Source organism: Passer domesticus, chromosome 2, assembly GCF_036417665.1.
Source record: "Passer domesticus isolate bPasDom1 chromosome 2, bPasDom1.hap1, whole genome shotgun sequence".
NCBI classification, from domain to species: Eukaryota; Metazoa; Chordata; class Aves; order Passeriformes; family Passeridae; genus Passer; species Passer domesticus.
This window is the reverse complement of record NC_087475.1, coordinates 75,000,617-75,015,662: the sequence shown is the minus strand read 5'-3', so window position 1 is coordinate 75,015,662 and position 15,046 is coordinate 75,000,617. Positions and strand designations below refer to the sequence as shown.

At 40.3% G+C, this 15,046-nt stretch overlaps 2 protein-coding genes across 4 annotated transcripts in view; one reads left to right on the top strand and one right to left on the bottom strand.

The window, feature by feature from the left end:
* ACAT1 (acetyl-CoA acetyltransferase 1) overlaps positions 1-15,046 on the top strand; it is a 382,585-nt gene that overhangs the window by 104,936 nt on the left and 262,603 nt on the right. The window lies entirely within an intron of this gene.
* The window catches only part of ALKBH8 (alkB homolog 8, tRNA methyltransferase), a 43,409-nt gene continuing 33,770 nt past the window's right edge, over positions 5,408-15,046 (bottom strand). For all 3 annotated transcript variants that reach the window (XM_064409344.1, XM_064409346.1, XM_064409347.1), the window contains exons 12-13: positions 7,326-7,475; positions 5,408-6,119 (exon numbers count right to left, since the gene is read on the bottom strand). In XM_064409344.1, coding sequence (XP_064265414.1) covers positions 5,550-6,119; positions 7,326-7,475 — 720 coding nt within the window. In that variant the 3' untranslated portion in view covers positions 5,408-5,549. The remainder of the gene's footprint in view (positions 6,120-7,325; positions 7,476-15,046) is intronic.

Genomic DNA, 15,046 nt, shown 5'->3' with positions numbered 1-15,046 from the left:
TCTCTAGGCCTTGGAATCACAGTTTCAATTTTGATCTAGAGTCTGAATAAGACATCAAATGAAGACGCACAAAATCATTTATAAAAATAAATTCACCACATTGATTTATTCTACTGACTTGTGTTTTGGTTCAATAGTTTTCCTTTTAATTAAATTTCAGTAGGAATGTAAGACAAAGACATAGCTAAGAAAAAACACATCTATATAGTCGATTGTTGTGATTGAAGACTGGTTTCTGGTTTTTTTATTTTTTCAGATAAAGGCCATCAGTTTTTAACAAAAGTAAGCTTGTAATCATGTTAAAGTAATAATACAGAACATTTCTGCATTGCAGGGAGAAAATTAATTATTCACATTGCACTGACATATCTCTCCACCTTATTTGCTTGTGAATTGGAAATTTCCTGCTATCACTTTCATAAAATCAAAGGAAAATACTGCTGTCATTGGGGTTGCTGTTTTTCAATGGTAAAGCACAGGCATAACCTGCTTAAGGGGTAGAGAAGAGATTCATGTCAGAGCACTCTCTGTGTCCCTGATCCAATTTAAACATGGATGCCTTTAAAATAGCTTACAATACTGGCAAAGTTTCTGAGAATTTTACAGTATTTGCACACCAGTGATGGCTTGCTGCAACTGCAGAAATGTCACAGGAATAGTGTGCAAAATTGTATCAAACAGGTAAAAACAATCCACGGTCTTGCTGTTGACCTGAGTTGTAGACTTCAACACAGCTGTCTTACAGTTCAGTGAGGTGGCTTGGCCAAGAAATGTGTGGATGAGAGCACCGTCAGGCACAGGAACACACTGTCTGCATTCAACAAGCAGCTCCATAGCAAACACCTGTTAAGGAGGCAGGTGAGAGAAGGAAAGTGTTTCATTTGCAGCCACTTGAGATGTCAGGCATGGTCTTTCAGAAAGTTTAGACACAGCAATGGAATTCTAATTCTGCCCCAAGAGGACATATACTATTTAAGGCAGAGCAAGTTATCTGCATAAAAAATTAGGGATCAAATGCTGATGTTATCAGTATAATCACTTCATATAAAGCACACTAACACACCTAAAAGAGATTTGTAATAATGAATGAAATGTCTTTCCCTCTTTTCTCCACAATAAATTATAGAAAACCATAGTGACACACAGAAAGTGATAATGACAAGAAATCCTTAATTATAGCAGCAAGAAGAATACACAAAACAAAGCACACTGGAGACAGTAGCTATTGATCTTTAGTATTTTCATTTATAATTTCTTAATTTTCACTTTGCAAGTGGGAAGTGTTTCTTTGATATTTAGAGGTGTAACAGAACTGGAATTCTGAAACTAAAAGGTTTTTTTACATTCTGGTAAACATGAACATTTTGTAATGTATGGAAAATGTTTTCAGTCTAAATCTATCATAATTTAAGTGTTTGGGAAGATTCCTCATACACCTGGTACTGTTAGGGCAATAGTTTGCAAAACTCAGAACATTTGCTGTATGCAGTGACAGCTGCATGACATTTATTTCTGGCACACGGTCCCCAAACATACTCGATGTTCACTTTATACAGAGACTGTCTGACATCTGCATTTGTACTTACATGATTAGAAGTTTCATATGCATAATTCTTCTGTGAGAGGAAGAAGATTCCTAATCCTGGTATGAGACCAGGAAGCAGCTGCAGAAACATGTGATGAAGTGACCATAGCCCCCATTCCCCATCCCAGTGTGTCACTGCAAGGCATTGTTAGAGGATCAGAAATAAAATGAGGACTGGGGAAAAGGGACAGGGGGCGGGGGGAAGGTGTTTTTAAGATTCCGTTTTACTTCTCCTTTTTCTACTCTGGCCCATGATGGTGATGGGCAAGTGATCTCTCCCCAGTGATATCCCAACCCATGAGCCTTTCATTAAATTTTCTCTCCCCTGTCCAGCTGAGGAAGAACATGATTAAGTGACTTTGGTGGGCACTAGAGACTACAAGAGTTCATCTTTTGCTCATGGTGCCAAGGCCAGTCTTTCAAGCTCTCTTAAGAGAAGCTGTGGTCCCCATTCAGCTTTTTGTGGCTCTCATTCAGCAAAGAAATGCAATCAGCATGTTGTCCCTTACCATCTGCTATCCTACACCTCTCCCTGCTAAGCTTAAGTTGAACACTTCCAGGGAAATCCAGCCTCTCTGAAGTCTCAAGGAGTTTTTGTCATGGGCTTGGCTGCACCATGACATCAGCCTGAAGAACCTCTATGAAGTTAAAAGAAGTCATCCATGTTCTGCAGGCTTCATTTTTTGCCTGTCCCAGAGCAAAAAATCGCCTCATTGTGTCCTTTGCTTTAAGCCCGGGATGCTCTGAAGTTCTTGTTTTGTCAGGGCAGGACAGTGCAACACAAAATCTAACATTTAAACCTAACTGCTGACCTTAAAAAGTTTCATCTCATTACCACATCCAGGAGGTAAAAAGGGACTAGTGAGTCCTGCAGAGGGCAGCTGTGGTCGCACGTAATTCTGTGTTGTAAATCTCTGCAATACATTTTGTTAACATCTACCTGCCCTCCTCCCTTGTCATTTTCTCCTTTACCACTTCATTCTTCTTGGAGCGTCTGAAGAGACACTCTGACTTTAACCAAATAAATATTTCATAACATTTCCAGGTCTCTGAGGATTTCAGAGTACCTTTAACTTGTATACTGCCTTTGAAGAGACAGTGTGCCGCTGGGACCATCCTCTGGTTCACAGCCTTCAGAAATGGCAGGAAAAGCCTCTTTGGTAAGGAATTATGTTCAACCCACTGTGTCTGTCCAAGCAGTGTTGCCCAAGCTAGTGTTCCCCATACCAGAACCTCCTTCCAGAAGCAGGACCCACTGGAACTCACCACCATCGGGCTGCCTAGGACAGGGAGAATGACACTTTCTGCTCTGAGCCAGCATGAAATGGATGGAAAAAGCTGCTGTGACTCAGCTAAAAGGAATACCTTGCAGGAAGATTGATGGACTCCAAAAGACTGACATAAAATCAGACTCTCCTCTCAGACATCTCAGGTGCCTCACTGCAGACCTGGTGAGAGGGAAATGTGACCTATTCATTCATATGGCAGTCAATAAATGATGTTAACCAGCCCAGAAGGCAAGAAATGCTAAGTGTGACACCAGACAATGCCTAATGCTGCCAGAGAAACAGAGGGAAAGCAGGAAAGCTCTACAGGAGCCACAGAGCCTGCAAAAAATAGATCAGTGTTACATAAAGCCAACATTCAATTATTCTGGCTTTGTCTACTTGATGCATTTGAGCCCCGGCTTAGAACAGTGCTTAACCCTGTGTCCAGTCAGAGCCAGCAGTGAATTTGGAGGCAGCACCTCTTGAGCTATCCTCAGTCAGAACTAGGGTACATTGAATAATCGAGCACAACTGCAGACCTGATTCCTAATTTGTCACACAAGGTCATGATACGGCAGCACTTCAAAAGGACTTTCAAGGAGTAATTATTCCTTGCCAGAACACTGTATATTCTTTTAAAAAACGCAGCTACAGACAATGTACAAACCCAACAGCAGCTGCTGTGTGCTGAGCAGGAGTCCAGGCACCAGCACACACAGGGCCATGCAGGCACAGAGCTTCAGAGATGTGTCTTTGTCCTTTATTCTACATGAATGCAATCCACATAATCAGAAATAACAGGGAGCCCAGGTTAGTGAGTTAGTCACTGCACAGAAACCCAGCAGAGGCTCTCCCTGCCCTTTCTTACCAGTGACACACTAACACTGTATAGCACTGGTTAGCTCTGGTGCCACAGTCCAGCTGGGAAAGGGGTGAGTTCCTGCACCCAAACTCTGTGTCCCAGTACTAAAGCCAGCTCAGGCCTTGACGCAAGACATGTTTCCAGCTATGTGATATTCATTGAATGTGTGCAAATCAGCCCCTGAACATGCCCAAGAGGGCTCATTGCTACAGACATGCTTCCTTTGTTGTCCAAGGGAAAGGAATCACTTAGGACAAGGCTGCTGCTACATGGACAGCATGTGCAGCTGAGGAATGACACCTTCTTTCCCAAGGCTCTTTGGAAGCAGACAGCATGCAAAGCACAGGCCAAGTGAATTGTGGTGGCAGCAAGCTCCTCTCTTACTGCTCTTGTTCCTCTTGAATTTTCTCCGTTACAAGATGGGAGCCTAGGAGAAATGGTGACTGTGAGCAGGCTGCCAGCACAGCAGCCTTTAACCTGCACATGGGAGGCAGGCAGGAGTAGGCCAAGCTGTCCTCGAGCAGTCCTCAAAGTCCCCACATGATTTAGGATGGGCACCGTGGTTTGTAAGCCATTATTTACAGCAGCACAACCTGCCAATACCATTGAGCTTGCTACAACTACAGGCAATCAATATAACAGCATAGCTTAGCAGCACTAGTTTCCAGAGGCACCAACAGCCATTCAGCCTACAAAAGTCAGCCCATTATTTTAGTTTCAGAAATGCATTCCGGGTGTCATGCTCCTTTGGTAGCACAAGAGTTGTATCAAATAAATTGCACTAGTCCTTGCAGGCCACAGCCAAAAGAGCTGCTCTGAGTCAGCCAGCCCAGCATGAGTTCCCCTCTACTCCCGTCCTTTGCTCTTCTGAAGTGTATTAAATAAAACTTTCTGCACTGCCAACATTTATGGGCTGAAAATACCCACCAGAAAACCTGCACCAATATTGCCTTCACTTTAATATTTTTCCCTTTTTCTCCTGGGGTATCTCAGGGTCACCCCACCCCCACAAGTCCTGGTGCTACAGGCACAGAGATGCGCACTCGTAGGAATGCAGGTGTGTAGCAGAGCTGGTCTGGCTGTTCCAGCTGGGCTGGAACTCAAACCTCACAGGAGCTTTCACACAACACTACAAAGAAGAGCTACAGAAATCTGGGGATGGACAGCATGAGTTGTGGGTATTTGAGAGTCAAGGAAGAGGAAAATGTCTGTGGTATCCTCACTAATTTTCCAGTTCCCTTTGAGGAAAACATTATTACCACAACCAAGAGAGTAAATTCCAAACTGAAAGAGATCTGCCACCCCTCATAGACATCAAAACAGGCAAGACCAAACTTGAGGCAACAGTTTGACTCTTCAGCTTAACTGCTTCATATGCCATTCACTCCCTCCTGCCTCATCCACAATTTTACACAGCAAACAGCTCTGCCTTTCCTGCCCAGAGCTCCATTCCAATCAGCTGTGGATTGCAGGGAAAGCACTGCAGCTACATCAATATAAAACGATGTAAGAGAAGGGAGAACCAGGCCCTCTGTCTCTAAAAGCTCACACTGGCCTTAGTGATTTGCATGGGCAGTATTTTCCCATGCAATCCTCTTCACTGTTATTCGGAGGAGTAAGGCAAACACTGCAGAGGTAGTAGCTGAGTTTGGCCATGGTTTTGTTAACGTATCCACACAGTGATAGCAACTGTTATTAATTTAATACACAATATTTATTCTGCTATTTTAAAAGAGATAATAGCTGCAGCATGCATTAAAAATACCTTTCACAAAATACCTTCCACTGTAAAAAACAAAGAAAACTCTACAGATAGTAGAGGAAGCATAATAGTCTACAACTTTTCTAGAATCACACACCAGTTTCCCTGATCATAGTAACTCTTTTGAACTCTCACACAATCCAGGGATCTACACACTGCTTCCAGTTCCCCTTCACAGAACACATGGTAATAGCGGTGGAAAACAGGGCTGAGTTCTTGTAATTCTTTGGAGCCACCTGGAACCAACATTGTATCAACATTTTCCTCTTTCTTTTTTGTACCACCTTTCAGGTGCCAGGGAACCAGCAAATCTTGAGAGTGAAAGGAGGTTCTGTTAGTGTGAACAGGCAGTCTGAAGTCTGCTACTGGCTTGGCATCACAGCTTTCATCCTTCAAGTCATTAAGGAGTTGGTCAGACCATGCAGAGTCTTGGCTGCTGTTATCAGGCCCTTGCTCACTAAGTGGTCTCTGGGCTGTGCCAGTATTCGTTTCCTTGTCTTTGTTTTTACTACCATTCTTTTCCTTAAGGTATTTAGACTTCTGGTTTTTGTATTCTTGTTCCATTGCCCAGACATAAATGAGTGCTGTTCCACCAGGTCTTAGAAGCCGAGCTAGTTCCCGGATAGTAGCCAGTCTCCGCTCCTGGAAAGGAAAAGCAAAAGTGTGAAGCTGCTACATAAACAAGATGTACCATTCTCTTGAGAATGGAATGGCAGCAATTTCTCCTTACCCAAATACAATAAACCTTGAAAAGAAGGTGTTTTTTCCCACTATTTATTTTCATTCATAATATAGCCCATCACTGTGTACAAGCCAAGACATTTTCCTAAACACAATTTCTTCATCAAGACATCATTCATGTCAAGCACTGGAATAGGCTGTCCAGGGCAGTGGTGGTCACCATCCCTCGAGGTATTTAAAGGACCTGTAGATGTGGCACTCAGGGACATGGTTTAGTGGTGAACCAGGCGGTGCTGGGTTAACAGAGGGACCTGATGATCTTAAAGATCTTTTCCAGCCTCAATGATTCTACCATTCTTTTTCCACTTGAAAATAGATGTGTGCTGAGTAGGATTTCTTGGACATATCAGCCCTCCTGGAAAAGACAGACACCTTTTCAAGAAGATGATTCAGTATTTAAAATCCCAGATTCAAATCTACCACACCTGATGATGCACAGGCTAAGTTTGCAGCTGAAGGGGTCAGACTTAGAGCTTAAACACAGGTCCTCTGACCACACAAACAAAGATATGTCAGCCTTCTCCAAAACAGAATTCCTTCTACCTTTTTTTTTTTTTTTTTTACTGGAAACATTCACTACATTTGTGGTAAAAAGGTCCATGGGGCCCCTCTAAGATGGTCTAGAAACTTGTTACCATGGCACAGTTTCTGCCACGAGAACCTTACCCAGCCCAGAGACACAGCAGACTGGTGAGCAGTCTCCCTTTTGTTTGGAGATGGACAACCAATGCACAGATTAAAAAACCCAAAATCACAAGATCTGCCCAAGAGCCCAAGATCTGAGCCAGGAAACAATATATCTCTTGACTCCCAAAGCAGAGTCCCTTCTCCAGTGTCATTAATTACAAGCACAAGAAAAGGAAGCCCAAACATTGGACCAAAGCTTCAGGGGGAACAAGGGCATCCGAAAAGCAGAAGGAGAATGTGAACTGAAACTCTAAGAAGCAGCAGTAGCACAACAGCTTAACTCTGCTCTGACAACTGCTTACACCAAATGCAAACCTTGGATTACTTCCCGTTTTATTCTTGCCTTTGCTTGTATTGAAGTATTAGCAGCTCTGCACAGCAATCCAACAGTACAGTGGAGCAGAGAGAGGGGTGACTTACTGCTGTTGAGAAGTGGTGGATTACAGCAATAGAGATGCAGGCGTCACAAGAACCGCTGCGGATTGGCACTGACAGGGCATCACAGACAAACGCCTGGAAATGTTTTTCTCCACAAATATCCACCAGGTTTTTGCTGCGATCACAGCCAACCTAGAACAGAAAATGTTTCATTAAACTTTTCATGAGAGGATAATTATAAGACTGGAATATGAGTTTCATTTGATGCTTACAGTAATAGAGTCATCACAGTCTCCTACTGAGGAAACACATTTTAAAATCAAAACAAAAGCAAGTGTGAGAAAATAGCCTTAAGAGGAGTATATAGTTCCCAGGTACAGATAAAAAGAAAACCCTGATGTTGACTTAAAACAAAGATGAAAGACTGGATATTAGACAGCTTATTATAGCACCCTCATTTTGAACCAGCTTAAGACAGACCAGGTTTCAACCTAACTTTACTTTAAAATTCATTCCAGGTGTCTTGAAATGAACAAAATGAGATGTGACCTAACCTCAGTATTTTCTTTTTATTTCAACTGCCATTTTTAACTTGACAACATTTGAAGCACCCAAGTAGTGAACTCACAAAAGCTGATCTACAAGTGTAAGCAATTACCCATTGACTTTGGTGGTATCACTAAAGTATGGCATACAGCTTCACTCATCACCTAGGTTTTGTCATTTTAATGTGAGGAAGTGCTCAGATATCTTTCTCTTACAGCTCATTATCAAGATCCACAAAAAATTTAAGCTCAACATAATTTTCCAAGGCTCTGTACAGTCCAGTGAAGTGACCCCTAAAACCATTTCTGAATACCTCATAAAACATTAATTTTTTTCCCTTTTAAACCCAACAGTCAGCCCGCTACACCTGCCCAGTGTCCACATCAAAGGCACTAAGACAAAACTTACCATCTTTTAAAAATCAGCGTCTAGAGATGTTTTTAAAAGATTGTATAAAAACAATAAATCTAAATTGATCAAGACACATTCTGAAAGAAATAGTCAGATATGCGCCACCTTGTTTTCATTTCTGCCATGCATACCGAATATGCAAACCAAAGCCCTGCTACAAGGTTGTATACCAAACTTTGCATGCATGAGAATAATACATTTATTTGTTTTCAATAACCAGCAACAAGCAGATAGCAGAGAACAGGTTCAGAATCCTAAATAATTCCTGTTGACAGTGTTTAATGCATTTGACACTGAAAGAATACTAAACCGTCTTTGACGCGAGAAGAATAGCAAACAACTTGCCCTACTTAATCAACCCAGAAGAGACAACAGTAACACTAAAATTAAAAATCCCTTTTGCAGTGATTAATGAAAATATATTTATTTTCCATCATAATTTTTCATTTTATCTGTTCAAGTCCTTTTATCTTGCAGCCTACCACCACAGTTTTGAAGAAAACCAGAATTCTGCTCCAGTCTTATTTCCTGAAACCTTACCAGTGAGCTGCCTTCTACTCAGGTCTCTGACTTTCGACCCAAAGTAAATGAAACAGTTGTGAAAATGCCAATCTGACAATACAAGATAATCCTCCACAAAAAACTATGAATATGTACATATTATCCTGCCAATTAGCAATAAACAGACCTGAAAAGATCAATCCTAACATTGCTTTCTTCACACTCATTCCTTGGTCTCTCGCATTTACTGAAGCACTGAGTGAATTGTGTTGTTTATGAATTTAAAAAGAAAACCCTTGCTAACTTGAATGCAAACAAATCCCCATCATTTTACACTGGCAGCTAACTGAAGTGTCTTTAAATTACTCTGACAACCTGCATGTTAGTGATTGCACACCTCATTACTGGTACCTTTAACTACTTCTGCAATGAAGACATTGGCTTCCAGTACTTAATAATAAAACTCAAAGGACCAAATTCACTGCTGGCAGAAGGAGGAAGAAGAAAACTTGCAGTTTCCACTGACAGCAAGCTTTCCCAGAAAGAATTGCTTTGGACCTCCACATCTAGAGTGAAAATGGGCTGGATAATGGAACACAATCCCCAGTTCCCAAAATGACCTTGAAAAGGACTACAGTGTATGTTGATGAAATCCAATGAACTGAGAATGAGAACAAAGGCATGACTGCCAGAGATGGCAAAGTCTTCATTTGCATCTAAATTATAGCAAATATTTTGAGGTCAGGTTTACTTGTATTGACATACTTTCTAAAGCAAATGTACATCCAAAGCAAAAAGATGCTGTTTCACAGTGAAAATGGAGACCTTGAAACAGAACACTTTGAACACACAGCCGCTCTAAAATAGGTATATTAGGCTAAAACTTTATGTGGTTTTAAATGTAAACAGGACAATAGGTGCTATGCATATGTGCATAAATGGTGAACACAAGGAGTCACCACTGATGCCTGGTGTTGAAACTAGGCAACTTTAGCATCTTGCTAGAATTATTTGTAGGTGATATTTCAAAATAATTATAATCACCGCATTCCTGCATTTTCTGACTTACAAGAGACAGGCATTCATTAAAAACCAAAATACATTTGTTTCAGTCATTAAAAAAAAAGAATAAGGTAGCAAAAGGATATCTTAAATTAGTCTATCCGTGGTTTTTATGAGTACAGAAAACATTTGCAGAAAACATTTAGCAAGGGGCAGAGATCCCAAACTCAACTTTTCCCAATTCCATTACTAACTGCTTTTTAAATTTTAAAGCATAAAGAAGCTTTGATTTGATGAAACTTCATCTACAGAAGAGGTCAAAGGACTGTTTTAATTGAGAACAGGTTTTCTCTCTCCAACATATAATCCAAACATTTAAAACTAATCTCAAAATATAGATGGAAAGCTTTAATTTTTGCCAGTTCATATCTTTATTTTCAATGCTCAGGACCAGATATTTATTGTCTTTGCTGGCATCTCTTCTAGAAGAGTGGAGAAAGGCAGATGAATTACTATTAGTCCGGTGTCCAAACTCAAAAGAATCTAATACATCTCTTGCTGAGTAAAGCCATGTCTATGTTTTTAGGCTTTCTATTTCTTATTATCTATGATTCTTCTCAAGCATTTCTTATACCTCAGCTTTCCAAATCAAATTCCTTGCTCAAACTCCACAATTTCTCATATGTATCTCAAATAGCATGGCTGATTATTCGGCTGAGTCTACCTCAGCAAGTCCACCTCTCAGCAAGTCATTCCACGCCTTTCAATATTCCCACAAAGGAGGCTGGCTTCTCAGATTTTGCTCCAGAGATCCATTCCCACATCCCTGACTTTTTGAGAAGCACCTCCAGCCATGTCTTCACCACTTTTTGTGACGTAAACAGTGGCGCACAGGAGCTCAAGAGTGGCTACTGACAGTGTGACTGAAATCCACTTGGATTTCAGGCATTGATTTTCAGTGTATAAGGATAAATATTAACTGCATCCGACTCTTACTTGAAGATAGGAAATATGTACTAGTATGGAAGCCTGTAACTCTGTATCTAGAACTCCAACAAACACATAACTTAGGAAAGGGGCAAAGGTATGTCATCATTCTGGCATACCACACCCTGTCTGGGCACACTGGATAATGCAAACCTTTAGACAATCAAAAAAAGACCAAGATAAAGGAGGAGAAAGGAGGGAGAAACAAATATAGTGCCTGTGACTTGTCTGAGTGTTCAGTAGCTCTGAACTGGAAATGGATAACATAGGCATTTATGCCATCTTGCTCCTTCATGTTCCCATGCACCTTCACCTCCACCTTTACAGCAACGAGTAGCTGAAGTAGATTTTATAAAATCTGTTCAATGCAGTGGTTTGGTATAGATCATTGGGGGGAAAAGAACTAATGAATAGCTTGCTTTGTAGTTATGCTGTAAATCTGCAAAAGATAAACCCTCTTGCATGCTGAAAAAAAGATAACCACTATGTGTTTTCTTTCTACGTTATCTCATTATAACTAACTTGGGCTGGTAGACTTAGTTCATTTAAGTTTCTGGGAATCTGATTTATTCAGCACATTACAAAGTGATGAACAAAACGACATCTAATTCTGAAATGCAGCCACTGAATGGAATTATGTCGCTCTCCAGAGACACGCCTCAGCTATAACTAACAGCATGAGAAGCTCAAGAAACCAAATTACATTCCAGCAAACAATTCATCTGAGCCAAGCTTTCAGCATTCCTTTCATGCAGTGTTTTGCTTTTCCATTGCATGTAGTCAAGGTATCTCTGAAAGCAAAGTGCTATGCCTAAGACCTGGAGTTCTTTTCTCAGTGACGAACCAACAGAACCAAGTTGAGCAATTCAGCTTTCATTCTAGTTTTCTGCTGCTCTTGCGCAGTTCCCTTTGAGTTCTTTTCCCAGATCTCTCACCCATTTAATGACTCTTATTCACTGAAAGAGCACAAAAGGTTCATCTGTCTCACCCTTCAATTGCTAAGATGGTGAACTTACTGCAGTTATACATTTACTAATTGGTTTTGTCCCTCCTGCTTTTACCCACTACTAAAAAGTCCTTGGGAGAGGACTCTATTCCTGATCTGTACAAACCTAGTGCAATAAAAGCCACCCAACTTTATGCAACTATACTACAGAAAATATTCACTCTCTCTCTCCTCCCCACACCCTGGAAAAATCAAATTTTTATAGAGTTCTAGTAGATTGCAGTTTGGGACAGTAATGCAGAAAACAGAGGAGCAAATCTCAGACTTGTGAAATATAAACTGTGTTACCAATTACCTCTGAATGACACACACAACAGAAATAGGAATATCTATATTAAAGCAAATCATTCTGGCTCCTCTATTGGCCATTTTTATATTTTTATATAAAAATATATTTCTATAATTTTTTTCCTATCATCAGTACTCTGTCAAATAGAGTAACTTCTTTATACAAAAAGAAAACATACGTACCCTATGGCATTTTCAGTTATTTGCCACTGAATTTCCCACCAATTTATCAGTTCAATTAAAAATGTAAACCACAAGTTTGAAAGACTTCAATGACTTTTCATTCATGCTGTAGCATCCTGTGAGGATTTTGAATGTTCCTGCAGAGACTTACACATCACCACACCTACCTGAACACTGGAAACAAGGAGACAAAGCTAAAGTGCATAGAAATTAATGAGATCATTGCAATAACATCAGTGAAACCCTTGTGGTAATTGGGGGATTGGCTAAGGCTGAAACACATTGTTCCATAAAAAGAAATGCTCTGCTTACAGAGGTTAAGCTTGAAAGCACCTAAATAAAATCTCTTAAAATAATTACCCCAAATGAGATTGGGTGAGGAGAGAACTGTGGAAAAACAACACTAAAACCACGTCTTTATCATTTAAACAATAACAAGTTGGGCAAGACAGAAAAAGTAATCTGAAACTGTTAAATACAACATTTCTTCAGCGTTTGTGCTAGCTACATCAGACATGGATTCCATCTCCAGCTGAAACATCCTTAATCTGAATTTGTTTGTCATGGAACTGCTGCTCTCTCACTGTGTCAGAATAAAGCAGCCATTACAGCAGTGTCACTGTTGCTGAGCGCAGATGGACTCGTGCATTTCATTGTCACATGGGATACTCAAGTAGATAAGGCCACATGAAATCATCCAGAGAAACTGAAGCAACTAAATGGCACAGGCCACAGTGGAGATGTTTTCACACAGTACCTGAAGAGTGAAACATCAAGAGAGCTACCTTAGCTGTGATCTACATTAGCATTGCTACTTAAGCATAAAAGCATATTGCTTGCCTTCAGGAAATGCTTGCCTCAGGTTTTCAGTACTTCTGAGTCAAAACACCCCAAGCTACAGAGCTGTGCCAACAGTGCCTTACCCAATCCCTACACAACTCCTAATTTCACAGCACTTGAGGAGCTTTATTGCTTCTTTCCCAAAAGGACCTGGGCTAAGAACTCCATTACACTGTACACAAAAAAGAGACGTAGAATATACTAAGTTTATGCCTGGATTTTATGCTTCCAACTAAACATGAGTAAATGAGGAAGAAAACTGATGCCCTGCATCTAGAGACCATTCCTCTTATCCCAAAAATGCACCTGATACATAAAACATTCTGTAATCCCTCACCCTCAGCTCCATGACTAAACCATGGTAGATGGAACAGCACTGGAGATACCTTGTCAAAAGTTTAAAAACAGCTGTAAACACAATATACACAGGGTTTTCTTTAACCACACTTTGGCTGCTAAATGAAAAAAAAATCTGGTAGAAAGAAGGAGTCAAATCCACCCTCCTGAGGCTCTGTGCTGACTTATAGATGAAAATAACTAAATGCAAAGTCGAGAGTCTATCTCCATCTAAGCACCACTAGTTGTCACCACTGGAAAATAAAATGTCAAGGGAGGCCAACTGAATGAAGCAATTCCCATATTGTATTTTTCAACTCTTTCAACTGCTTCTTTAATAGTTTCCTCCCTTTCACTGTTACTTTTCATATTTCTCCTGGAGACACATGAAAATAGGTAACTCCTAAAGTAACAGAGGAGCGGAGCTGGCTTTCCTTTTACTGCCTGTCAATATGTGATCTTTCCTTTCCTTAGCTGGTTAATTGTGGGCTCTAGAAAATAGACAGATGCTGGCAATTTCTGAACACAATATCTTGCATTAATTTCACTTTAAAAGTCTACCACAAACCTCCACAACTGCAATTTACCAAATCCATTCTGGGACCAGTCAACCCTCATGATACTCTGATAAATGTTTCTCCTCTCTAGCTAGGCTTGCTGATTTTTCTTACAGGAGTCAGGACTGAAAAACAAAAAGACTGAAATGTACTGAAATTAATAATTGGGCTACAGCAGTCAGGCATAAAGATGCCTGCTTATTAATTGGTTGATGTTGTTCTAGCCCATAAGAACAGTAAGGGAGATAATTTACTAACACAAACAGCATTGTAAATAACAACTTATCTTTTTTAGCTGAATATAAATAACAGGACACAAACTCCTGAAAAAGACAAACAACTCCAAGTTTTATTATCAATAATGAATGCCTTGCCCTACATAGAAGTTTTCAAGTCTGATGGATTTCAGAGTGTTACACAGGACAAATGTGTGAAAGAATCAGACAGTCCTGGAACAGGAGAGAGCAGATACCATAGCACACACTTCTCTGAGATTTCTCTTGGGTTAAAACAATGGCAAGTTTGACTCTTTTTTATTGCCCTTGAAAAGGTCTTTTAAATATTTGCAATGAAAGCTATCTTTTGGTTCATATTTGTACATACTTCATCTCTCCCTGATAGGAAGGGAGAGAAGTAAAACCAAAGTACAGAGTGTGAGACAGTGAAAGAGAGAAAATGAGCAAGAATTATGTCAAAACTGTCTGAAAGTGAAGAAAAGGGAGTGAAAGGCCAGAAATCAGTACCAAAGTTGAGATCTCCCTGTGAATTTTATGTTGGCCTAATTACTGGGCCAGAGCCAGAGGTGGAACACTTAAACATGACATCATTCACAAATGAGATGTGTCACCAGGCCACAGGGAACTGAAGAGGTCATGAAAAATAGCATTGCCCATGGAGACTTCACCCACTCACCAAACAAATGAAAATTTTGTTGGAAGCATTCAAATTGCCCAACCATTTAATAAATTTATGCAATACCAATGGCAAGAAAGGCTAAACCATCCATTACAATTTTTAAATCCGCTGCATCCATTCCTATTTTTCCTAATGTATTTTGAATTACAAAGCAGAAGTGGCTTTGAAAAAAAGAAAAAGGTAAAGTACAT